The sequence below is a fragment of the Schistocerca nitens genome, chromosome 11 (genome assembly GCF_023898315.1).
Source record: "Schistocerca nitens isolate TAMUIC-IGC-003100 chromosome 11, iqSchNite1.1, whole genome shotgun sequence".
NCBI lineage: Eukaryota > Metazoa > Arthropoda > Insecta > Orthoptera > Acrididae > Schistocerca > Schistocerca nitens.
The window spans coordinates 103,368,732-103,395,298 of NC_064624.1; the positions used below are offsets into that span (position 1 = coordinate 103,368,732).

A 26,567-nucleotide genomic window follows, 5' to 3' on the forward strand; every position below is an offset into this window, starting at 1 on the left:
AACCCCCAATTTTTATTGCAGATTCGGATTCTCCATAAAAAAGTAATCAAGTTTTGTGTGAAACATTTTTTAAACCATTGACAGATGGCACTGAAATTGAGAAAAATTAAAATTGTGTAAGAACTCCAATTTATTTAGAATGATCCGAGAAGGACGCATCAAATCGATACAAAATGTGCACCAATTCTTTCATTACAGCAAATTAAGCTATTTTTTTTTTACAAAATGTCTCCTGACTGCCACAGTTTTTAGTGGAGGGAGTTGAAATGGTATTAAAAACTCGTTACGGAACTCTTCACAATTGCATTACTCACCCGACTGTGGCACAGCTGTGGCCAAACTGCGAACTATGGCTCAGTATGAAGGTCGGTGCAATGCCATCAGATGTCACTTAACTTTCAGATTGTGAACCGTAAACATCAACTGATAAAAGTAAATTATTCTTTGCGAAACATGGCTCACTATCCTCCTACAGAGATTTTTGATATGATGTTAATTTTAGGTGAATGCCATAACAATTAAGCTGCAGCTGCGAAATTGTGTGTGGATTGTTTCCCCAAACAGACGACACCCAAGCGAAAACATTATTCGAAATTGCACTCAACGAGCTCGAAATGTATGTGTGCACCATCCACCTCGTCATCGCGAATACAATGGAAATGACGCTCGTACCCTTGCCGTTCTTGCCTGTGTTCAACTGGGTCCTGAAATGAGTGCGATTGAGAGACAAACTGGAATACCGAAATCAACTTTTCTGAGGATTTTGAACGCACATAAATATCATGTGTATCATTTCACACTGACACAGGCATTAATGCTGAAAGATATGCAAATACACGTGCATTTCTGCCAACAGGCCGTGGAAGTGACTAGAGTCGACAATTATATTTTTAGAAACATTACATTTACTGAAGAAGCCACATTCATAAACAGTGGCGAATTAAAGAGTCATGATTGTCATTATTGGTCCCCTGTCAATCCACACTGGCACAGACCCATTGACAATCAACACAAATGGTTGTTAATGGTCTGGTGTGGAATTTTAAATGGTTACTTGATAGGACCGAAATGTGCAATCTTATTTACAACTTCTCTGCGATGATTTGTTGGAGCTAATGGAAGATGTCGATTTAGATACTAGGCAACGAATGTGGTTCTAACAGGACGAAGCAGCTCCCCATTACGCTAAAAATGTGCGGAATGTTTTAAATTTACGGTACCCTGGTCGGTGGATAGGACGCTGCGGACCAATTCGGTGGCCTCCACGTTCATTAGACCTAACATCTTCTGATTTTTTTCTTGTGGGGGTTTTTTTAAAAAAAAATATTGTTTACGAAAGACCGCCCGCAACCAGAAACGATATGGAGCAACACATTCGAAGAGCATGTGCAGCCATACCAATGGATGTGTTGCTCAAAACTGTGGACAAATTTCACAGACGATTAACTTTATGCATTGAAGCAAGTGGGGATAATTGTGAACAATTTCTTTGTGGCTAATTTCATTAATTAAGCACCCCAACATGTGAGAGGCAAGGGGACTCTCACTAATGAAGCACCCCATGGGAACATCATTCTACTACGTCCATGTCATTGTTCCTGGGTAACACTAAAAATAGGATACAGTACATTTTGTATAAAAATAGCTTAATTTGGCGTAATGAAAGAATTGGTGCACATTTTGTATCGATTTGATGCGTCTTTCTCGGATAATTCTAAATAAATCAGAGTTCTTCCCCAATTTTACTTTTTTCTCGGTTTCAGCGCCGACTGTCAATGGTTTAAAAAAAGTGTTTCAGACTAAACTTGGTTACTTTTTTATGGAGAATCCAAACCTGTAATAAAAAATGGAGGTCCCCATTTAAGATTGAAAAGTTGCCCCGCCCCACCCATGGGGGCGGCGGCTGGAGGTCACATGTAGTATCATTTGATGTCCCCCTTTGAGCTTACGAACCTGTCTTACCCACTATTTTTACCCAATGTATAGTTATTGAGATAATCTCATCGAAACTTCAGATGGACCACCCTGTATATAACCAATTACAGTCAAGATGAAACCCACTTATTGGCTATGGTACATTGATGACACTGTCATTATATGGTCTCATTGAGAAAATTAAAATCCCAAATATGTGTAGCACCTTTGTGACATCATGAGTGGGTGAGTTTATCCAGTTCTGTAAGATGTAAACATGTTTGGAGCAAGGGTGTTATAGTAAGCGAAAACTGTGCTGTATTCAAAGGTTGTTTATTAAGATGTTATTTTCTGGTGTTATAAGCTTATTGTGGCCCCCTGACCATTATCAAGCTACTGGCATTTGTTAGTGCATATACTTATGTCTGTAACAAATAACAATTTTTTACATATCTGTCATTCTGATTTCTTCTGTAACACACTGTTAATGCTGTTGATGTCTAATACCTCCTATTACCACATATTGTAGGTATAGTGCAGACAAAATTGCTTTTCTCTAGGTATGTAAAGTAGTGGAATTTGTTGCTGACGACCAATATTCGGTAAGAAAATGTGATGCAAATTCTGCACATAACAGCAAAGAGCCCAATAATGAATGTTTTTAGAAAAATAGAAATCTACATACACATGGACAAATATTCAGACAAAATTCTAACAAACAAACAAACGCAAACATATAAATTAAAATGATAGATTACTGAAATTACAGAACATGATAATGGATCAAGCAAATTTGCAGACCGACAGTATTAGTGAACTTTAGCAAAGGGTTTACTACTGCTACCACATACTGCTCTCTGGATGAATAAACCAACTATGTAACTGTATAACAGTATTGACTTAGCTGCCAATTGAAGCTGTCAAACTTACGAAAAATATAAAATAGGTATTGGTAAATATTGCTCAGCAACAAATTCCAGTGCTGAGACATCACACATGTAGAGAATAACAATTTTGTCTGCACTACACTTATGGTATGCAATAATACAAGGTATCAGACAGCGACAGCATTAACAATGTGTTATGGAAATAACTACTATGATAGATATAAACAAAATAGTTACTAGCTACAAATAGACATAAATATATGTACTAACAGCTGCATATATTTGCAGATAGCTTGATACTGCCTGTGTAGCTGAAAGAAGGTATCTTCTTCTCCTTCTCCTTCTTCTTATGCTTATCCATTAATGGATGTTGGTGACTGCATGTTGTATCTTTCTTCTGTGAACCGCAGTATGTAATAGCTGGTCTACACTTCGTAGTCCTGTCCACTGCTTTATATTGTCCAACCAGAATGATGTTCTTTGCCCTTGTCTTTTTTCTTCAATCTTCCCTACTATTATTAACTGCAGAATCATAAATTTGGTGTTCCTACTATATGTCCTAGCTATGCAGTTTTTCTTCTTTCAAACACTGTCAACATTTCTCGCTGCTTGTTCATTTGTTCCAGTACTTCGGTTCTGGTTACTCTTGTGGTCCATAGTATTTTAAGCATTCTGTGATAAATCCACATTTCAGAGACCTATAACTTCTTTGTTGTTGTCATATTTAGTGTCCATCCTTCAGTGCTATCTAGAAGCACAGACCAGATGTAGAATTTTACGAATCCGACTCGAAAGGTTTAGGTCTAGGTCTGTGCTTGTAAGAATATTCTTAAATTTTATGAAGGTGTTTTGGGCGTTCTCTATGTGACATTTTATTTCCAAGTCTGTTCGCCTGCCTTCTTCACAAAGCCAGCTTTCAAGGTATTTGAACTTGTTGACTCGTAGTATTACAGCCCTTGAAATTGTAGATTTGCATCTTTAAATGAGTCAGACTCTTGCGTGACAATCATAAAATTAGTCTGTTTGACGTTAATATTCAGATCTAGAGTACTGCTGCAATCTAGTACTATGTTGACGAGTTGTTGTAGGTCATCTAAATTATCAGCAGTTCTTACATACACTTTGCAGTTAATCATATGTACTACTGATGTGGCAAGCAGTAGTCATAGTCATAAGCTTATAGAAACCGAAAATAACATTTTATTAAAAAAGTGTCTAAATGTAGCAGCATTTTGGCTTACTATACATTTAATGGTCCTCACAACATTTACCAGGACTGCAGGCTGAAAAGAATTTAAAGTGTTTTAAGTAGTCTACATTTTACAGAACTGAGTGAGAAGTACCCACAGACAATAGCACACAGGTGCTGAAACATGTTTGCGTGTATATAAAAAATAGTTGTTTGCATAATAGGTGGACCTGAAATCTGGTAATTTAGTCTGCAAACACAGCTACTGCAAGCAAGAGCTTCAAAGCCAAATTGTGAATTTTCAGCATTCCTGAATTATGTTGAATCTTTTAAGTTCACTGCGGAGAAGAGAATGGGGGTCAAATTTCATTTTTGGCTGTACAGGTACACAAAAAAATGATGGAACACTTGGGCTCAACATTGACAGAGGGGCCACTTATGTGGACAGATACCTTTCTCGAAAATTCCAATCAGTTTCCCGAGCAAAAAAAAATCAGTAATAGAGACATTCGTGGACTAGACTACAAGAATCTGTCAGCTACATTACTTGGGGTAAGAACTTGATCATTCAAGGTTTACTTTTAGACAAAATGGTTGTTCTGACAAAAAGATAAATGGGGATAAAAGATCTGGAGCTACTGGCAAAAAAGAACCAGCAGAAGGAAAAACTTTTCCTCCCATTCGTAAGAAAAAAAAAGATCAGTTTTCTTCAGTAGGGTGCTAAGAAGATGACCTATCGACAAAGTGTTTAAACTGACAATAAGGAGGGGGGATATTTTAACACTGCAAATGGCACGTGACTACTGCTTGCCACATCAGTAGTACATATAATTAATTGCAAATGTGATAAAGTGTACATAGGAACTGCAAAAAGAAATGTTGATACGAAACTTAAGGAACAAATGTCGTCTAGAAACATGGATAAGTCAGCAGTAGTAACATGGATAAGACAGCAGTAGCAGATCGTGCACTGGGACGAGGGAACAGCCAAATTCATTTCTTCTATACTATGGGTTTCACCAAAATCCAGTCATTACTATGCTATGATGTACAGAGTCCATATAAATTCTTTCTTACTTACTTATATATTAAGATGGTCATTGGCATTGTCAACCACATGCTGCATCAACAATATATCCACTGCATTCTGTCTGTTGCCATTTCACCCCAACTGACTACATTCAGAGCTTCCAAATATTTCCTCTTGTTGTCTTTTCCTCTGTTTCTTACCCCACCCAGGGTCTTATATATGTATGTCGAGAATGAAAGCTTGCTTGGAAAATCAGGTCTTGTGGCCTGCCAATTGGAGTGGTCTTCTACTTTGATATTGTAAAACATAGGGCTGGTTCATGATCTCATAAGTCCATTATTCTCCCAAGTATTTGTCTCTCTAACCAGGCCCCAAAAGCTTCGCATTGGCTTTCTTTAAAATGTTAATATCTTCTGTATCTCCCTTTTAGGTAGTGTCCAGTATTATGAAGGATAAAGGACAGTGGGGCATATAGCATTTTTTATCTTCACATTTCACAGAATGTGACATGGCTGCATATTTTGAAGACATCTCTGAGGGCATATAGACACCTGGAACCAGCAGAAGTTCTTTCATTTACATGACTTAAACTTGATTATTCAATAACAACTTACTGAAAAGGGAGGAGGAATGAAATTAGGCAAGTTGTGAGCTTCAGTGCTAAACAAAGCAAAGAGCGCCAAATCTTTCCCACTACAAGCTCCGTAACTAACGTCTGTGCAACGCCACGCAATATTTGGACGAAGTGCGACCTGCCCATTGCACTCTCGTGTACAAGCAGTTTGTTTTACTGAGATTGATAAGTCTTAGAATTAACTACTGCTTCTGTCAGCCATTGAGGATGTCAGCAGTGGTAAGATATGAAAAGTTAGGACCATAAATCACCAAGCAACATAATTTGATTGTTCATTTTGGTCACCTGGGTAGCTGCTTCTAGTGATTCCTCATCTTGGAATAATTTGTCAAATTACGCCTTCCTCCTGGAAGTAGGAAAATTGTTTCATATACGCTATGCTGCTTTAAGATCATTTACGATAGCTCTTCATTTTTCCCCCCTCATTGGGGTTCCTTTTTCTCCCAGGTGAAACTTTTTTTTATTAGCAGCTTCTCTTAACTGATGTCTCATATGGCTGCTTTGCACGCACTTGCGGCCAGATGTACAAACGTGGTCTGCATCCAGAGGTGGACACTGTCAGCCCTGTTTCACTTCAAAATATTGCTTGCTTTTAGTGTACAGGGTTGTAAAAAATTATACTATAGCTACTTTAGGCAGTGTAAATGGAGAACTATTTACGATATGGGTACCAAACTTTGTAGGAATGACGTTCAGACTGGGCACTGCGACATTTGCATTGATGTCAAACTTGCAGTTAGGTGCCAGTATTAGTGGTACAGTGATGTAGTGTTCAAACACGAGCATAATTGTACATTACAGTTGTAGACAGTCAACATAGGCCTATACGAGGTGAGCGGGGCTCTACCCGTAAAGCTGTTTTATCAAAACGAAAATATGAGGGTCATTCAAATGAAACCTGGTCAGGGCATCTGTCTTTGCCTTACACATACGGTGGCACCACGTAAATATTGGTAGAGGGGCCGGTGCGTGGGCACCGTTGGATGTCGCATAGCGCCAGTGTGGTTTCACGCCGAAGAGGTGGTGGTCACACAAGTTATCGTCCACAACCGAACGTGCGGGCGAGTAAGCAGGAACGGTGAGGAGCGATTCAATTTTTGGTGGCAGAGGGAGTCGGAGGCCGTTAAATGTATCGTCGGATGAAGGCTGTGTACAGTGAGTACAGTCCGAGTCGTTGGAGTGTTGTGGAACGGTGCAAACGAGTCGTCGAGGGGTGCGAGTCACTGGGAGACGGTGCTCGTCCTGTTCAGGCTCGTCGTGTCATCACACTGGAAATGGTTGCGGAAGTGAATGCCTTAGTCTCGGACAACCGCAGAATCACTGGGGACGAGATCCACCCGTTACTGTGTATTAGCACGGGCACTGCCCACACCGTAATGCACCGACACTTGAACTTTTTAAAAATCTGTGCGCAGTGGGTTCCCCACCGACTGACCGTCGAACACTGCGATACTCGAATGGCGCCGTATTTGAGTCATTTGCAATGTTCTCGTGAGGAGGAATATGGCAATATGGCTTTCTGTCATCTGTTGTCACAGGTGACGAAACACGGTGTCACCATTCTGAACCAGAAAGCGAGCTTCGGAGCGAGCAGTGGAAACGTGCGACTTCACCACCTCCAAAGAAATGAAAGGGTGTGCACATCAGTTCTGATAAGGTCACGACGTGCGAACCCCCCCACCCACGAGAGCCCACTGCTTGTCGAGTTCCTGGAACAGGGAACCGCCATCAATACCCAGCATTATCGAGCCACTTTACAGAACCTTACGTGAGCCGTTGAGTCAAAATGCCAAGGCATGTTGTCCAATGGTGTTATCCTCCTACACGATAATGCCAGCCCACACACGGGCAATGCGGTGAAGACAACATTTTAGCAGTTTAGGTGGGAAACACTGGAACATCCACCGTACAGTCCCGACCTTTTGCCGTGCGACTTTCGTGTGTTTGGACCTATAAAACCAGCTATTCTCAGACATCGATTAGCAACAGACAACAAGATGTGTGACTGGGACCAGGCCTGGATCTGACAGCAGTCTACTAGTTTCGAGGATGGAATCGACTGGCTAGTGTCGCAATGGGATAAATGTGTCAACAGTTTTCCCGACTATTTTTGAGTATGTGTACTGCGTATAATTAAATTTTTGAGTTAATTAAATCCTTATCGTTACTTTACTTTACGCCAGTTACTTTACGCCAGTTACTTTACGCCAGTTACTTTACGCCAGTTACTTTACGCCAGTTACTTTACGCCAGTTACTTTACGCCAGTTACTTTACGCCAGTTACTTTACGCCAGTTACTTTACGCCAGTTACTTTACGCCAGTTACTTTACGCCAGTTACTTTACGCCATTGACCGGGGTTTCATTTGAATGCCCCTTATAATATTGCTGGTGCTCTTTCCGAGCATCGATGCATTAAAGGCTTACAAAGTCCTCTTTCTGCGCTGGAGGTGAAGAACGTGATTCGTAAGTTAAAGAATTAACTGGCGATTTGGGAATTGCTCCCGGAAGAGTCTGACGGCCAATTGTGCTTGAAGAAGTTACTGCTGCCACGACTGAGAATGAGGGATGCAGTGTGCGATATTCGAGCAGTGTGTGAGCTGTGCCACAGCAGTTGAGCATTCTGTGCTCCACAGTTCGAAAAGTGCTGCCGCAACTCGGAAATGGTATCTCTAGTGCATTTCCAGGCCGTCGTGGGTGCAGGTGGTTACTAGATTGAGCAATGCTTGTAATCTGAACTGTAAAGATGGTACACAATTAACAAATGTCATTAGTTTATTGGTTATTTCTTTTCCACATGTTCTTACACTTGTTCCCACAAAGTTTCATTGTTGTGTAATAACTCAGTGTTTCATGGAGGACCTCTCAAGTAGCAAAATTTTAATTATATCCAGCCTGTTTTTTACTTTAAGAATTACATGTCTTCCACTCCATTTAAAGTTGTTAATATTTTTAATCTTATACTTGCAGTTTGAGTATGAAGCTCCGCACTGTTACGCAGGTAACTGTAGCCCTTCAGTTTGTCCAGTGAGATTACAGAAACATTAAATTTTGAACAACTCTACAAACATTTTGAAAAGTGATGTCACATTTGACTCTATGATGAATGCTAGAGTACAGATAGAAGGGGTACTCGGATTCCTCCAGAGGAGGAGAAGGGGGAAGGGGGGTGGAGCTGGCAGTAGATTTAAAATGCGTTCGGAAGGTGACCCCATCATAATAATAGCCTGTATGCAGCTATGATTGGTTTTCTGTGAACATTGGATATGTACCATACTAGATCTGAACAGACATTGGCCGGATTTAGAATACTGGAAAAGAAGGAAGGAATTTACACTCCTGGAAATGGAAAAAAGAACACATTGACACCGGTGTGTCAGACCCACCATACTTGCTCCGGACACTGCGAGAGGGCTGTACAAGCAATGATCACACGCACGGCACAGCGGACACACCAGGAACCGCGGTGTTGGCCGTCGAATGGGGCTAGCTGCGCAGCATTTGTGCACCGCCGCCATCAGTGTCAGCCAGTTTGCCGTGGCATACGGAGCTCCATCGCAGTCTTTAACACTGGTAGCATGCCGCGACAGTGTGGACGTGAACCGTATGTGCAGTTGACGGACTTTGAGCGAGGGCGTATAGTGGGCATGCGGGAGGCCGGGTGGACGTACCGCCGAATTGCTCAACACGTGGGGCGTGAGGTCTCCACAGTACATCGATGTTGTCGCCAGTGGTCGGCGGAAGGTGCACGTGCCCGTCGACCTGGGACCGGACCGCAGCGACGCACGCCAAGACCGTAGGATCCTACGCAGTGCCGTAGGGGACCGCACCGCCACTTCCCAGCAAATTAGGGGCACTGTTGCTCCTGGGGTATCGGCGAGGACCATTCGCAACCGTCTCCGTGAAGCTGGGCTACGGTCCCGCACACCGTTAGACCGTCTTCCGCTCACGCCCCAACATCGTGCAGCCCGCTTCCAGTGGTCTCGCGACAGGCGTGAATGGAGGGACGAATGGAGACGTGTCGTCTTCAGCGATGAGAGTCGCTTCTGCCTTGGTGCCAATGATGGTCGTATGCGTGTTTGGCGCCGTGCAGGTGAGCGCCACAATCAGGACTGCATACGACCGAGGCACACAGGGCCAACTCCCGGCATCATGGTGTGGGGAGCGATCTCCTACACTGGCCGTACACCACTGGTGATCGTCGACGGGACACTGAATAGTGCACGGTACATCCAAACCGTCATCGAACCCATCGTTCTACCATTCCTAGACCGGCAAGGGAACTTGCTGTTCCAACAGGACAATGCACGTCCACATGTATCCCGTGCCACCCAACGTGCTCTAGAAGGTGTAAGTCAACTACCCTGGCCAGCAAGATCTCCGGATCTGTCCCCCATTGAGCATGTTTGGGACTGGATGAAGCGTCGTCTCACGCGGTCTGCACGTCCAGCACGAACGCTGGTCCAACTAAGGCGCGAGGTGGAAATGGCATGGCAAGCCGTTCCACAGGACTACATCCAGCATCTCTACGATCGTCTCCATGGGAGAATAGCAGCCTGCATTGCTGCGAAAGGTGGATATACACTGTACTAGTGCCGACATTGTGCATGCTCTGTTGCCTGTGTCTATGTGCCTGCGGTTGTGTCAGTGTGATCATGTGATGTATCTGACCCCAGGAATGTGTCAATAAAGTTTCCCGTTCCTGGGACAATGAATTCACAGTGTTCTTATTTCAATTTCCAGGAGTGTACTTACTTGTCTGTCTGTTAAGCCCTTTTTTGTTTCATTTCAAGTAAACTATCTCATGATAACTTTCTAAGAAGCTGAAACCAGTGATGCTACCATTTGTCAGATGAGTCTGGGAAGGTATGCAAAATAAACTTCATTAAAAACAAGTTTCTGTACAATAATGGGTTGTGGGGTGGTAGTGCACATTACAGCTTGAATTATTGTCATTTCTAGTAGCATTAGCAACAGTTGCAAAGGAGTTGGCAACAGGTGCACACATTTCAAACTAGAAAATTTTCTTTGTGGCCTATCTGTACCGAGGTTTTGTTGGCTAGATACAGAATGGCCCCTAAGGAACGTAGTGATGTACAGTACAGTTACTTTCAGTTAATATGTAATATTTTAAGGTTTATTCTTGCAAATGAACTCGGTAATGAAAACAGAAGTGTGTTACCACATCCAGTGACTTTTTCTGACACTTGCACCCAATTTATCTGTGTTCTACAGATTTGAATTCAACAAATGACCATATGTATGGCAACCACAGGTGGAGTGATTGGTTGCAAGGGCACGTTCTCAGACAAGTAATTGTCTACTTGGTAATGGAGAGAAGTGGAGGTGGTGGGGGATTGTAGAGGGAGGCCAAGCCCGAATACGGTAAGCAGGTTCAGATGGGTGTAAACTGCAGGAGATATGCACAGGTGAAGAGGTTTGTGCAGGTTAGAGTAGCGCGGACAGCTGCATCGAGCAAACAAGTGAACTGAAAACCCCAAGAACTACGCATTAACCACAAATACCATTAGCAAGTAAATGCATTAGCGGTTGATTGTAAGGATGTGCACGTCCCAAAGTCGGTGAATTTTTTGCATATTTGGTGGATCATAAATGTGACCATCCACTATGATGTGAAAGAAATCAGTTTTACAGTAGTATTGTGCTTTTTCAACAAAAAAGTGTGGTAACATTCTCGTGACCATTTACATTATTTTTTGGTGAAATGTTTTACCTGTAAACAGTGTGTATCTCTCTCTCTCTCTCTCTCTCTCTCTCTCTCTCTCTCTCTCTCACCACAGTATAGTTACACATTCATAAATTCTTCTATGAAGTATGAACAGTTGTCAAACAGATAAGATTTTAGTTTGTGTTTGAAGTTAATTTTACTGTTTATTAAATTCTTGATATCACTGACCAGATAGTCAAAGGTTTTTATGGCAAGATACTTCACTCCCTTCTATACTACATTAATGCTGAGTTTGGGATAGTACATAATATTTATCTATCTACAGGGTCGTGTGGATAAAAGTAGTTCATGTAAGTGTAAAGGAAATGCTGTGAAATTACAGAAATGAAGAGCTGCGATGGACTTACCATTTATTTACAGTGTAAAAGACATTTACAGAAGATGTTGAAAGTGACCCCCTGCAACATCAGTACAAAGCCGTGCATGTCTAGAAATATTCAATCCATGGAAAATCCTTCCCACTCCTCTCAGGGTGGTATTCCTCCACCCACTGAAACTACAAGATATCCTCATCCATCCCTGCACAACTGCTGCTCCCAATACCTTGCTTCACAGCTCATATCCGTGTAATAGACATAGATGCAAGACCTATCCCATACATTCCTCCTGCGACCACCTACTCCATTCCGGTCTGATCCCATCAAAGGCAGGGCTACCTGTGAAATCATTCCTGTGATCTTCAAGCGAAGCTGCAGCACACTTTACTGCATTCTATGTGGGCGTGACAACCAACGAGGTGTCTGTCCGCACGAATGGCCACTGACAAACTGTGGCCGAGAAACAACTGGACCACCCTGTTGTTGAGCATGCTCTCCAACACGACATTCTTCATTTCAATGACTGCTACACAGCCCGTGCCATCTGAATCCTCCCTACCAAGCCCAGCTTTTCTGAATTGTGCAGGTGGGAACTCTCTCTGCAATATATCCAATGTTTCCATAACACTACTGGCCTCAGCCTTTGCTAGTCATTATCCTCGCCTATCAGCCCCTTCCATTCCAGTACTACACAACCCTCTATTCCACCTACACACATTTTACTTCTCTCCATCCCCCACTCCTCCCCCCTCCCACCTCCCCCTCCCCCCTCCCCCTTCCCCCCTCCCCCCTCCCCCCTCCCCCCACTCCTCCCCCACCTCTCCCTGACTCGCTCCCAATTGCACCTAGCTGCCCCACCCTGTCTCCACCTCATCCCTGTATTCTCACAGCAGTACTTTACATTCCCCCATCACCTGTTGCCCTTCTCCTCCCCGACTCACTTGTATGGTTTCAGGGAGGTTAAAAGGTGATAATATGAAAATGCCAAGAAGGAGAAATTTTGAGGAATAGTTCAAAATATCGCAACTAAATGCATCCGAGAGCACCTCAGTGCCTGAGGCTGTGCGAGGACGGGTTGCCATCGTGCGACAAGCACACTCCTCTATTCAGCATTCCCCTCCTTGTGTTATGAATGCTCCTTTTGCGTTTTTTTAGGCTCTTAACAATACCCCTCACTGAGGCACAAATTCGACCAAAATGTTGCCTTTTCGGTCTCAAAACACTGAGGCCATACTTCTTTGCTGGAAATTGTGGTTTTGAATTTTTTATCACATGGGGAATTTGTGTATCACCACTGCAACAACTGTCTGTCTGTCACGAGTGTGTAATGAGCTACCTGCACTTCATCTCAAATCAAACTAGAGCTCACAAAATCCTCACCTTCCAATTCCGGTCACTAGAGAAACTCGCAAGCACTACTGATACGATTAGTCTCGTGCTGCTCTGTCTGCTGCCTTGGGACCTACTTTACCCACATTTTCTCGTATCCCAACATTTCTGTGAATGTATCGTATATGTGTGTTCTGGAGAGTTGAGAAGACGTTGCAGAAATTTCACCCACTTTCAGTCGGCGGCCTTCGTGCAGAAATTTCATCCACTGTTAATGGGCAGTCTCGAGTAACCGTTTCTGCCATTTTTTGCGCTGACTCATCAGTCAAAATGGAAGGTCCTCCCCTCATCTGTTTGTCATAAAGATTTCTTCTGCCTCCAGTAAATTCCCTACACCACTTATTAAGCAGTCTAATTCTGCTCATAACCCCTTCACTGTAAACTGTTTTATTCTGAGGAAAAATTTTGATATGTGTTATTCCTTCAGCAAGTAGATGATGATTCACAGAACATTGCTCGTACTTGGTGGGATTTCTTACAGGCATTTTCACACAGCTGTACACAACAACATGAGTTTACATACTACTGTGATGCTATCTCTGGTCAGGGGATCCCCCTCTACCATTCAATGTTGCCAATCCTAAAAAAGTAAATAAAAAAGCTGTTATAGTCAAAGTGCACTTACTTTCCGAACATGCACCATTGATAGAATGTTACCTGCAAGTGTTGTGTGATCTGTGACGAACGCAAAGCAGGCCAAACCCGTAAGCTGAGATGTACGGTGGCTTTCAGTGCGTAACATGTTCTGTGCTCCGTGTTGCAGAGGCCTCACACTGCTCTACCTGCTGCACTGGGAGGCGACGCTCAAGTACACGGCGGACCTGTACAGGAGACGTTCGCACGACATCCGGCCCGGGCTCTCCAGGGTGAGTCTGTAGTGTGCGAGGGAGTGGGTGTGTCACCAATTGTGTGGATACCCTTGTATCTTATAAAAATAGAGCTGTTTAAGTCTTTCTGTGTAATTATGCTCTTTAATGTTCACAAATTAACTTACACCATTTTACTGCCGGCCGGAGTGGCCGAGCGGTTCTAGGCGCTACAGTCCGGAACCGCGCTACCACTACAGTCACAGGTTCGAATCCTGCCTCGGGCACGGATGTGTGTGATGTCCTTAGGTTAGTTAGGTTTAAGTAGTTCTAAGTTCTAGGGAACTGATGACCATTGCAGTTAAGTCCCATTGTGCTCAGAGCCATTTTTGAACCATTTTACTAAAATTAGAAGTGTTGGAACTTTAAGGTGCCAACTATTTATTTACAGCTCATACAAAATAGATATGTGTTTCAAAGTTGTAGTGACTTTCAAAGTAGTCACCAACAATACGTATAATCCATTGCTAGTGATGTGGAAGTCGGAGGATACTCTCAGCAATGCCAGTTGTATTGACAGTTCGAGTGGCACGGTCTATTGCCCGACGAATTTGTAGCAGTTCTGAAGCGAATGCCGTGAAGTGTTTCCTTCAGTTTGGAAATAGAGTTGAACTCACAAGGGCTTAAGTCAGGGGAGTGCAGTAGGTGGTATAGCACTTAGCAGCCCCATCAGTCAAGCAAATCAGTAACAGCTTGCACTGTACGTGCTAGAGTAATGTCCTGCAAAATGATGGTCAGGTCCTGCAGAAAGTGTCACCACTTCTTTCTCTGTGCTGTTCATTTTTGGAACACAGCCTTCGACCAGCTTAGAGACAGAAGTGATGACACTTTCTGCAGGATCTGAACATCATTTTACAGGACAGCGTGTGGACTCAAGCTGTTACTGATTTGTTTGACTGATGGGGCTGCTAAGTGCTGTACCACATACTGCACTCCCCTGACATAAGCGCTCGTGAGTTCAACTCGATTTCTAAACTGAAGGAAACACTTCACGGCATTTTCTTAAGAACTGCTACAAATTTGTCAGGGAATAGACGGCACTGCTCGAACTGTCGACACAACTGGCACTGCAAAGTGTATCCTACAACTTCCACATCGCTGGCAACGGGCTATACACAATGCTGACTACTACTTTGAAGGTCACTAAAACTTTGAAATGCGTATCTATTTTGTACGAGCTGTAAACAAGTAGTTGCCACTATTAAAGTTCCAACCCTCACATTAATATATTCAAGTGGCAAAAGTATTAACTCACATTTTGAATACACTTTTCGAAATTTAATTACTGTCAGTAAATATTCGTTTAATAAAGATCTGTCACTACCCCTACCACCAGCAGCTCTAGCCCCAAGTTTTGTACATTTTGCCTGTTATTATTTGAGGCTCAGGTATACGAGGTGAGTTCGAACAATAACAGGAATGTTTGTATTAGTAAAGAAATTTATTTATTCAGCTACGTCAATGTTATGCCCTTCAGAACAGTCACCAGTAAACATTAACCATCTATGCCAGTGCTTTTTCTGATCCCTGAAATACTCTTGGAACTCAATATGTGGGATAGCTCTTTAGCTCACTCAGTGATACGTTTTAGTCTAGTCTCATACGTGCCTGTAAAATGATAGCCCTTTTCAATATTTTTGGGGACAGAAGAAAGTCACATGCAGCCACGTGTAAAGAAAATGAGGGTTGGGGCAGTGTTACAGTATAATTTTTTTGCCAGAAGTTTAGGAGCAGGCAACAGCGTATGAGCAGGTGCATTATTGTACTGCAAAAGCCGTGAACTGTTTGTCTACAAATCCAGGCACACTTTTGTCAGACTTCTTCGTGCAAAATGCCTTCGAACTTGTACGAGGGTTGGCTGAAAAGTAATGCCTACGAGTATTTTATTGTGTACTCAGTATTGGTTGAAGTATACTGTGTGTCGTACATACTACTCGGCCAACTCTGCCGCTTTGCTGATGCGAGTTGCAGCCGTCTGCCACTAGAGCGCTCTGGATTCTAACGTGTAAAGTGGCAGCGAGTAACACTACTGTGTCAGTGCGTGAGAAACAGTAAACAGTGTGCGGTTCTTGAGTGTGTAATTGTTCGTACGTGGAGCACTGTGTCCTTCAGCATGACAATGCCAGACCACTCGTGAGCACTGCAACAGATGTCTGGGGCTCATTGTCGTCAAACGACATAATAGTCCTGACTTGGCTCTATAGGATTTTGAGCTGTTTCCAAAAATTCGTCACTACCTTTGAGTACTGAGTACTGTACTTCAAGAGTGAGGAAGCGGTGCAAGCGGAGGTTAGCTTGTGGCTCCATTGACCAAGCGGAACATTCTACCACAACAGTATTGACAAACTGGTCTCTTGTTTGGAGAAATATGTTAAAACAGGATGTATACGACCCGGGAGATCCGGGAAAAACCCGGGAATTTTTCATTGTTTTGGTTTTCAGTTAAATTTTTGTGAATTTGACTGGTAAGAACCAATACTCCAACAAAGGATATTACTGTATCCCACTACTGCAGAATAATGAATGAGGGGAAAAAATGAAAATAAAACTTAAGTTGCAAAGGAAATGCGCCGTATACAACAAAAAAACAGTGCTCATACAAGCGTCTGCCAACAGCTCAGTGTGTCGAAGGCTTAGGAAGACTATGCAATGCTTCATAACAACACATTGCCTCCAATGAACGTGACGTGATGACTGTTAGAGTCGTTTGAGCAGTTGCGGGTGGGCTTTTGCGCATGTGCAGTTTAGTTGCGTATGAGTAATACCTTGTCCCACTTCTGGTTACAGAGGTGTGGCTGGGCGCCACTATGTAATATTGTCCCGGTTCGGAAATATAGTAAATCTGGGGCTTATGCAGTCCGAATTGTGGGGGGGAGGTGGGTCATCTCCACGTGACCCGTGTTTACGTTCAGTATTGTTGTTGTTTCGTCGTCGTTTATTGCTCTCACGTTAAATGATGATGAAACGGATTTTTGTGGCTGGAAGCTATCAAATTAATTTAAAATACGTTCGCTTAGTAACAGAAGGCTAAAATATGTTATTAGTTTCAGATTTTATTTCCTTTTTTCTGATAGTCAAGCATTAATCGTCTTGCAGAACAATGAAGTTATTTTTGTCAGTTTGCTAAAGAGATTTGGCTTTTAATCTTTTCTGCTGAGGCAGTCAGTTTATTTGAAATGAAGTGTTTAATTTCACACTCTTGGCGGATTTCGACTGTTCGCTACATTTCAAGTGCATGTATGGCATTATACCATAATAAAGAACCAAACATGAGATAATACAGCACTGGTAATACAAGAAAATTTACATCCGAATATGGACATACGAATGTGCACTTTAAGCCAAATTATGCATTTTAGTGTGGTTCACGAATTTCCGATGCTCTTGTAGTATCCTCTGATGTCTTGTTTCTTTTATGACATAATATAAGATCTTTTAATGTTTTACACGTACGAACATACAGCCTTCCTGCGTCATCATAGCTGCGCAAACGAGGTGACACCTGTTATCTGGCGCTCTCTTGGAACTGCTGAAATGAACCTATTTCTAACAGGTCGTGAGAAAATATTGCGAATGGTGGTTTGAAAAGCGTTACATCCAAAGCAAATTTCCTTTTGCACAAGATGAGCTATGTATGATGAGTTTCTTAAATCACAAAGCGTTAGACTCCATTTAAAAAATCAACTCTTTGAGGACAACCATTTAGAAGAATTTCGAGCCCAGATCAGACATTTACGTCGTTATTAAAAATTTTACTGGCACATTTGTGTGATGTATCTTAATTGAAACCATGAACTTTTCTTATTTGTGTGTTCGTTCTAGTTAAGAGTGATCTTGCTATTGGCTGACTACATCACGTGCCCTATGCTGTCATCAGCGGGTGAGATCAAGTGACACGAGCTATGACTGGCTTACAAAAGCGCATCGCAATCTCAATTTCAGTGCTTCAGAAAGTAACATGCGGTGTTTGTTGGAATTAGAATTTATACCTTCGTAATACGAAAATATGCAGCGTAAATGCCCCCCCCCTCCCCCCCCCCTCTCCTGGGAGTTTTGTTGTCTAGAGTGCTGGGAAATTCTAAGTCGGTATCTAAAACCATAAACATTCAAAGGATTGATGAGTTTTACAGTGCCGAGGAAGAGTATACTGTCACTTAACTCTGACAAAGTGTATTTTTACCCGGGAGAATGTATTTTTAACCGGGAAATCTGGGAATTGTTTTTCTTTGTCCACATATACACCCTGTAAAATGAAACTGTACAGCACCAGAGACCTTTTCGAGTCTCACACAGCTATGGTTTATATCAGCAGACTGAAGTGACGAAAGAAAAGTTGTACGGAGGCCGGGATAGAACACGGCTCTCCTGCTCACTGGGCAAATGCGCCAACTACAGTGCCACCCTACGGAAGAGATCTCTGGTACTCAATTTTGGTTAATACACGTATGTCTGGGTTTCAGGCAGGATCCCCCGTTTCGTTCCACCCTGAGGTGGTGTTCGGATACACTTGGAAAGCCACGGCAAACCTGTGCGAGTTTAGGGAAAATACCGAGTGGGCTGAGGGGCGAATGGGAATTTAGATTGAGGAGGGAGGCCTGCTAGTATAGTCTGTGCAGTTTGCAGAACCTATGTGCCAGGGTGGAGTAGTGTTTAGCACGTCTGCCGAGTGAGCAAGATACTCTGGTTTGAATCCTGGCCTTGGTACAAATTTTCTTTCATCACTTCAGCCTGCTTATATGCATCAAAAATATGTTTTCTCACCAGAGTGACTATGTTGAGAAATGAATAAAACATGGAACGTTCAGGAAAGAATAATGGCACTATTATCAAAAGAATAGATTGCCGCTCACTAGCAGAGATGTTGAGATGTAGACAGACACTACAAAAAGACTATGAAACGTTTTAAGATTTCACATATAAGGTGTTGGCTAATTCAGGTGAAGGTCTTTCTGGCCAAAAGCATACTTGTTTCATTGTCTTTTTGGTCTCTGTCTGCAACTCAACATGTGTGCTATATGGTGAGTAGCAATGTATCCTTTCATAATATTATTATTTCTCATTGTAACCTTTAGTACAAGTTTTCAAATACAGTAGAGCGTCGATTATCCGAAGTAATTGGGGGACGTGGGTGTCAGTAAACTGGTTTGTTCGGATAATCAAACTGTACATGTTTATATGCCAAAAAGAAGTACTGTACAGTAAATTTATTCATGAAAACAGGCATCTCTTTTAGTATTACAAAGTAACATGCAAAGGCAACTTCAGTAGGAATATATAGTATGTGGCACAGTTTTTTAAACAAAAATGTATACATGTTACATACGCTTTTTGCATGAACAATACACACAGTATACAAAATTAATGTTTAAAAAAATCCTTTATTTTGGTGTGTCTAAGCAAGCCCACACACTTGCGAGCAGCTAAGTCACGTACTTTTTTCATTACAGATATCTGAAACTGGTCACTTTCATCTTGGGCTTCAAACCATCGCAAGGCAGTATCTAAACAAGTGAACGCCTCAAGCTGTTGGTATACTTTCATCTTCACTTTCTGGAGCACTGACTGATGAGATGCTGGCGGCGCCATCTTTATCAGTGACGACGTTTACAATCTCGCTGTCCTGCATGATTTGATGTCCTGCATCTGCATCATCGATATTCATCCATTCATGAACGTCTTCTTCATCACATTTATGGCAACCTATTTCTCTTAGCATACCGAGAATTTTGGACATATCATTCTGATCGTCATTTTCAATCATACCTTGTGAATTTTCATCTGCGTCCAAAATTTTATTCCAGGCTTTCTTCAAATTCTCTTCCTTTACACTATTCCATGCTGTGCTGATCATGTAAGATGCATCTTTCAAGTCAATATTCTTATGATTTCTTAAGAGACTTTCTTCTCCATCCTCTTCTCTTTCTAACAATAACTTACGCAACAATTCTTTCCTGTAATATCGTTTGAAAGTCTCAATAACGCCTTGATCCATGGGCTGTAATAAGGAGGTTCTCCTTCCGATCTCTTTTGTGTAAACCACTTGTAAACAGCATCATCTAGATCTGTGTTAGTGGCGAGCTCCATAGTTTTACGGCTTGTTGATCCATCAGGAGAATCAAGCATAGCTATAAAATTTGCTATGCTCGTCTTTTGTTTCTTTTATATCTGTAATTTTCGACTTCCCCACCTTGTACTCATTGGATAAAGTGGTTGCACATTCACCTTCTTCTAACCTTTTAATAATCTCGTACTTGTCCCTCATAGAAAGGACAACACGTTTACATTTAAGCATTTTGTATCATCAAGTTCACTTCTTCATGCAGCAGCACACAAGTGGTCATAACAGAGAACAGAAGGTGACTGTCTGCTCTTCTCGGGGTCGCGCAATCCTTCAAACTGCGCGGAGCGGCACGCCTCAAGTCTAAGCTGGCGCAGCTGTTGCTGTGGACAGCTTTGATACTGCCGCTACTTCTACTGCCAGTACCGAGTCGACAGAAGTGTGCCGATCGTTGAAACACAGCGACTGACGGCTCGGCGGGTCAGCAGCGCCTCGTGAAGGCCCCATTAGAAACAATGTTCCGCCAGCGGTGGCCCAGTGCGGTGACTACTGTGGGAAACTTGGTTTGGGAGTGAGGGGGATGATGGATGGTAGGGTGGGAGAGTAACAGGTGCGAGCGAGTACACAGTTTGGTTAAGCGGTCGTTCGGTTGACTGACGTTCGGATAATCGATGCTCTACTGTATTGAAACTGTGTGTGTGTGTGTGTGTGTGTGTGTGTGTGTGTGTGTGAGAGAGAGAGAGAGAGAGAGAGAGAGAGAGAGAGATTAAGCACTGCACAACAGTGGGCCCGAGTAGGCACCAGCTAGACTGGCGGCAGGTAAAACACTAATAGTGGCTAAAGTGGGCACGATTGTAAGCAATGGATGCCCAAGCAACTCGGCCACTAGTCACACCCTTATCTTGTGTGTTTTTGATTTTATCTGTGATTTCTTTCTTAATGTAGTAGTCATCTGTCTACCACCTCAGATTAAATAGAGACTTGGATTGTCTGAGCTCTGATTACTGAGGATTTACTGTAATGGAGAAAATACTCTTAGTTTAAGGGATAGATTTTGTAAAGTTTGTTTCGAAAAATGAAAAAACTGCAGAACAGTTGCTTAATCCATAATCTTTTACTGTGTACATGATCAGTTTCAGAACACTTAAAGTGGTGTAAAAAATAAACACCATTGGTTCCATGACAGCATTGGGTGAGGGTGGCCTCTGATGATAAAGTAATTTTTTTTTTACACTACTTTGCGTGTATACAATAAAAGATTATTGATCTGCAGTTTATATTCAGTTTTCAAAATGGTGTCGTAGAGTTGTGGCTGACTCGTAAGAAGAACCCTTTAAGGAGTAGAATTATAGCAAGTGCAACTGTCCCGTCTCGCTACGTCTCGGCAGTGTCCACGCTAGAGTCCCGGTCCGGGAAATAGCTCCGTTCCTTTGCCGAACGAAAAGTTCGTCTCGTCACCGCCGTTCTGCCGCCGCAGGTGGTGTCGGCGTCGCAGGCGGCGCAGAGGGAGCCTCCCCGACTGGACAGGCGCATTACGGGCGCGCAGGCGGTGGACGAGACGCTGCAGGAGGTGCTGGCGCTGGTGCTGCGAGACTACCTGCAGCCCTGGTACAACCGCCTGAGCGCCGACGACGAGTTCCCGCGCGAGGTGCGCCGCACCGCCCAGCGCCTCGCTGTCAACTTCGCGGGCAGGTGGGTCTGTGTGTGTGTGTGTATCTACTGTAGTGTCCCTGCTCGCTCCGCATCTGCCTCTGTTCCCTGCGAGTCGCCTCACAGTCTGGGGTACAGGGTACGTCTCGTACTACCGGGACCAGTTACAGTACAATTAGCCACACAAATGGCAAATCGTCTGGTTCTACTCACTGCCCCCCCCCCCACTTCCCTCTGACATTTGTTGCTTTTCCTCAAGCTCTTCGTAAGACCTTTAAAAATAAATCTAAATTGAGTAATTGTTGAAATGAATTGTGACCCTATTTCCTCAAATCCAAGCCGCACTTTTTTTCCGGTTTTTGTAATCCAAAAAACCGCGTGCAGTTTAGAATCGCGTGCAAAGTAAGCGGAAGTTCTGAAAAATGTTGGTAGGTGCCGCCACAACTAACTTCTGCCGTCAAATATATGTAGGCGCTACACAATCGTGCTTTGCAGGCACAAAGATAAATACTGGTGCCAAAACCTCTGCATCAGTAAATACATTAAAAAAAAGGTGGAAGATGAGCTTTTTTTCTCCGCCCTGAGTTTCGACCACTGCATTTTCGTACATTATCCGACGAAGGAAATATAAATTCCATATTGTTCATCTTCGAATGTAGCAGCATTTCAATGTACTACGAAAATCCGACTGGCAAGACTGTTTGGGGGTCTTTGTCAATATGGCCAACTTCTGAATTTTTTCCTACCTGTGAGAAGAGATGGTTGCTATTAGGCACTTCTATGAATTTTGAATCACATGCAGTATTCTCTTCACCATAAGAATAATACGAATATAAACATTTTGCCATGTATTCTTTCGTGTTTGACTAGATTTTTAAATCTAAGATGACTCTAATTTCTGTGCAGAATGTAATGTATTAAAGAGGCGTGTGCAAAGATTTTCAAACGGAGAAAATTTTTCGCTAAACTCTCGTTCAGAACATCATCTATCATACGCAGTATATTATTTGGTTCTTGTTGATCATTATCAAAGAAAGCAGCAGTGTAAGTAACAACAAATAGCAGTCCCTTGCCACTGTTTCGCTAATGTGACGATCCTTTTATTTTTATTTTATTTATTTATTTTTTTTTTTTTTTTTTAAGCGGCGGTAGCGTGCACAAAAGCAAGCCATGCTGCGAGCGGTAACAGGCCGTAAACACTCATTATCAGAATGCGACGAACAGTGCATGACACAGTACAATAATGCATTTTCAGCTTAAAGTGATGTAAACACCTATAACATAGAGAACGGCACTTATCATATCAAAGAAAAGTAAGCAATCGATTCAAACCAGACGAAGCACGTGAAAAAGGAGGGGTACCCGTATAAATACGGACGGAGCACCTGACGCACAGCAATGGCTACCTGGTAAAGCTTAACTGCTAAGCTTACAACTCGAACCAAACTACTGTAGCTGTATCGTCATTCATTCGACCTAAATTGTGTCTCATATTACAGTGGACCAACTTTGTTATGATTTGGAGATGCGGCCTAAAACTTATCTCTCCCCTTGAATTTCGAGTCTCATTTTTCAGGTGCGGCTTAGATTTGAGTGCGGCTTAGATTTGAGTGCGGCTTAGATTTGAGTGCGGCTTAGATTTGAGTGCGGCTTAGATTTGAGTGCGGCTTAGATTTGAGTGCGGCTTAGATTTGAGTGCGGCTTAGATTTGAGTGCGGCTTAGATTTGAGTGCGGCTTAGATTTGAGTGCGGCTTAGATTTGAGTGCGGCTTAGATTTGAGTGCGGCTTAGATTTGAGTGCGGCTTAGATTTGAGTGCGGCTTAGATTTGAGTGCGGCTTAGATTCGAGTAAATACGATATTCATTCAAAGTAAGTACCATATCTCCCTCTGTAGCAGAAATAAATTTTGCAATCTTATTCAAGTGCTAAATATTAAAAGAGGACATGACTCATTGTCATTTAAGGTAATACCCAAGAGCTTCAGAAGATTTCTACATCAACATCCATACTCTGCAAAGCGTGATGTACCTGGCAGACAGTATGTCCCACTGTACAAGGTATTAGGGTCTCTTCCCGTTCCATTTACATACGGAGCACGGCAAGAGTGATTGTTTGAATGCCTCTGTGCTTGCGGTAATTATTCCGATCTTATCCTCACGATCCCTATGTGAGTGACATGTAGGGAGTTTTTGTATATTCCTAGGGCCATCTAAAGTCAGTTCTTGAATCTTTGTCAACAGGCTTTCTCAGGATGGTTTACATCTATCTTCAAAGAGTTTTCCAGTTCAGTGCCTTCTGTATCTCTGTGACCGTCTCCCACAGATCAAACAAACCTGTGACCGTTCGTGCTGCCCCCTTCTGTATACGTTTAATCTCCCCTGTTAGTCCTATCTGGCACGGCTCCCAAACAACTGAGCAATATTCCATAACAGTTCACACGAATGTTTGGCAAACAGTCTTCTTTGTAGACTGATTCCACCTCCCCAGTATTATGCCAGTAAATCGAAATCGATCACCTGCTTTACCCGTGACTGCACCTATATGATCATTCCATTTCATATTCCTATAAAGTGTTACACCTAGGAATTTGTCTGAGTTGGCATATTCCAGCAGTGACTTTTATAAAATTCAGGAAGGAGCAGTTGGAAGGTGTCTGCGTCAAGGAAATGATGTCGATTTGCCTGAATACACAAAGATTTTAGATTCAGAGTATTGGCCAGAAACTCCTGGGAGCATCTGATATTTGGTGAAGCTGGAATTAGGAAGTTGGCCTGCAAATTTCACTTTAATGAAACAGAAGGAACTCATGGTTTCTGTCAATATCTTCAGGAAAATAAGTTCTCAAGTATACTACTTCCTCTCGAGCACACTTTAGGTACAAATGCAGTATCATCCAGTGAATGTGAAAGGAGTTTCTCTTAAATGGATTGTGTAGTTACTTCACCTGGGTAACCTTGTATGCTTGTACGGACAGCTAGCCCTCAGGATAGTAGCCCTCCTCACTCAGTTCAAATCTGACATCTTCCTTGTGAGTACTGGTACCTTTTTTTCTGAGAAATAATGCACCTATTGTGTGTTTCTAGCATCAACAAAATTGTGCTATCTGCTAAATTGAGTGGAAAGGATTAAAATATAAAATCTTCATTATCTTATTAGTTTCACAATGGAACCTGTAAACTCTATAATTCACAAATTATTTCACTTTCCAGCAGAAACCTCAGACTCTTTGCAGATGATGCAGTTATATAAAATAAAGTTCTGTCTGAAAGAAGCTGCACAAATGTTCAGTTAGATCTTGATAAGATTTCAGACTGGTGCAGAGATTGGCAACTTGCTTAAATGTTCAAAAATGTAAGATTCTCCACTCCACAAAATGAAAAAAAATGTGGTAGCCTATGACTATAGTATCATTGAGTCACATTTGGAATTGGACAACTCATACAAAGACTGGTGTGTAACACTTTGTAGGGATATGAAATGGCACGATTGCGTAGGTGCAGTCGTGAGTCAAGCAGGTGGCAGATTTCGGTTTATTGCTAGAAAACTGGAGAAGTGCAATCAGTCTACAAGAGACACGCTTAAAAATCCATCCTAGAATATTGCTCAAGTGTGTGGGACCTGTACCAAATGGGACTGACAAGCGATATTGAACGTATACAGAGAAGGGTGGCATGAATGGTCACAGGTTTGTTTGGTCTGTGGGAGAGTGTCATAATGGTACTGAAGGACGGAACTGGAAGACTCTTGAAGATAGATGTAAACTTCCCTGAGAAAATTTGTTAAAGTTTCAAGAATCAGCTATAAATGATGACTCTAGAAATGTACTACAACTGCAATGTATTGCTCACATAGGGATTGTGAAGATTAGAGTAATTACTGCATGCACAGAAGCATTCAATCAATTATTCGTCCTGTGCTCCGTATGTGAATGGAACAGGAAGAAACCCTACTAGCTGGTACAATGGGACATCCTTTGCCATGCACGTCGCAGTGGTTTGCAGAGAATTGATGTAGATGTAAAAAGTGAGACGTGTTAAACATTAAGGCATATTTATATGGGCCATATCTTATCTTATATTTCACGGCAGTAGCGTTGCCATCAACATTGTTACATTGTGGCTGAAGTAGATGACAATTTTGCAGTATGACTGGGCAGTATGCTGATTTTGCAAGCTTTTGCGGGTAATTGCTGACACATTGCCGTGGGATTGCCAGTGATGTTCACAGAGGCTGGAAAATGTTTACCTCTATTGTTGTCTGTAGACACTTCCCTCTCACCTTTGTTTCCTACTTGGCCACACCAGCAGTGCTGCAATTGTGTGTCTGAATGAAAACAATACCCTTTCACTTTCCTTTGAAAGTCTGTGTTTGTACATGTAGCCATCTGTCTTCTTAGTTGTTGGGATGTTGTCATTTACAGTCATGGAAAACTGGACAAACAAAAATTTCATAAATGTGATTAATCTACTGTCAGTTATGGGACGTTGATGGAAATGGCTACACAGACTGCAGCATGAAAAAACAGTAAGAAGTTGCCAATGAGCTCAGAATCGTACTTCGTGAAACGTACAAAAAATTGCAACGTCTTCAAACCTGTGCCTAATCTGAGGCAATAAAGTCACATAGTAATCCACACGATTTGCATTTTCTGCCACGTGTTTCATCTTTCTCGAGACATGTCTGAAGTAGGAAGCATTGCATACCTATGGGGACAAGAGGTTTATTGATCAATTCAGAGAGGTACATTAAACTTCTGTACAAATCAGCAGTAGCTAAAAACCGAAGGATGATTGCCAGCTGGCTTTTGATTGGTATACGCTCTCTCATATTTGTATCAGTTTTAACAGTTACTGGACCAATTGCTTGTATGAGAAATACAAAAT

At 42.4% G+C, this 26,567-nt stretch overlaps 1 protein-coding gene across 3 annotated transcripts in view; it reads left to right on the plus strand.

Annotated features, from left to right (window-relative positions):
• The window catches only part of LOC126213133 (sorting nexin-13-like), a 399,760-nt gene that overhangs the window by 13,623 nt on the left and 359,570 nt on the right, over nucleotides 1-26,567 (plus strand). For all 3 annotated transcript variants that reach the window (XM_049940749.1, XM_049940751.1, XM_049940750.1), the window contains exons 3-4: nucleotides 13,873-13,975; nucleotides 21,511-21,725. In XM_049940749.1, coding sequence (XP_049796706.1) covers nucleotides 13,873-13,975; nucleotides 21,511-21,725 — 318 coding nt within the window. The remainder of the gene's footprint in view (nucleotides 1-13,872; nucleotides 13,976-21,510; nucleotides 21,726-26,567) is intronic.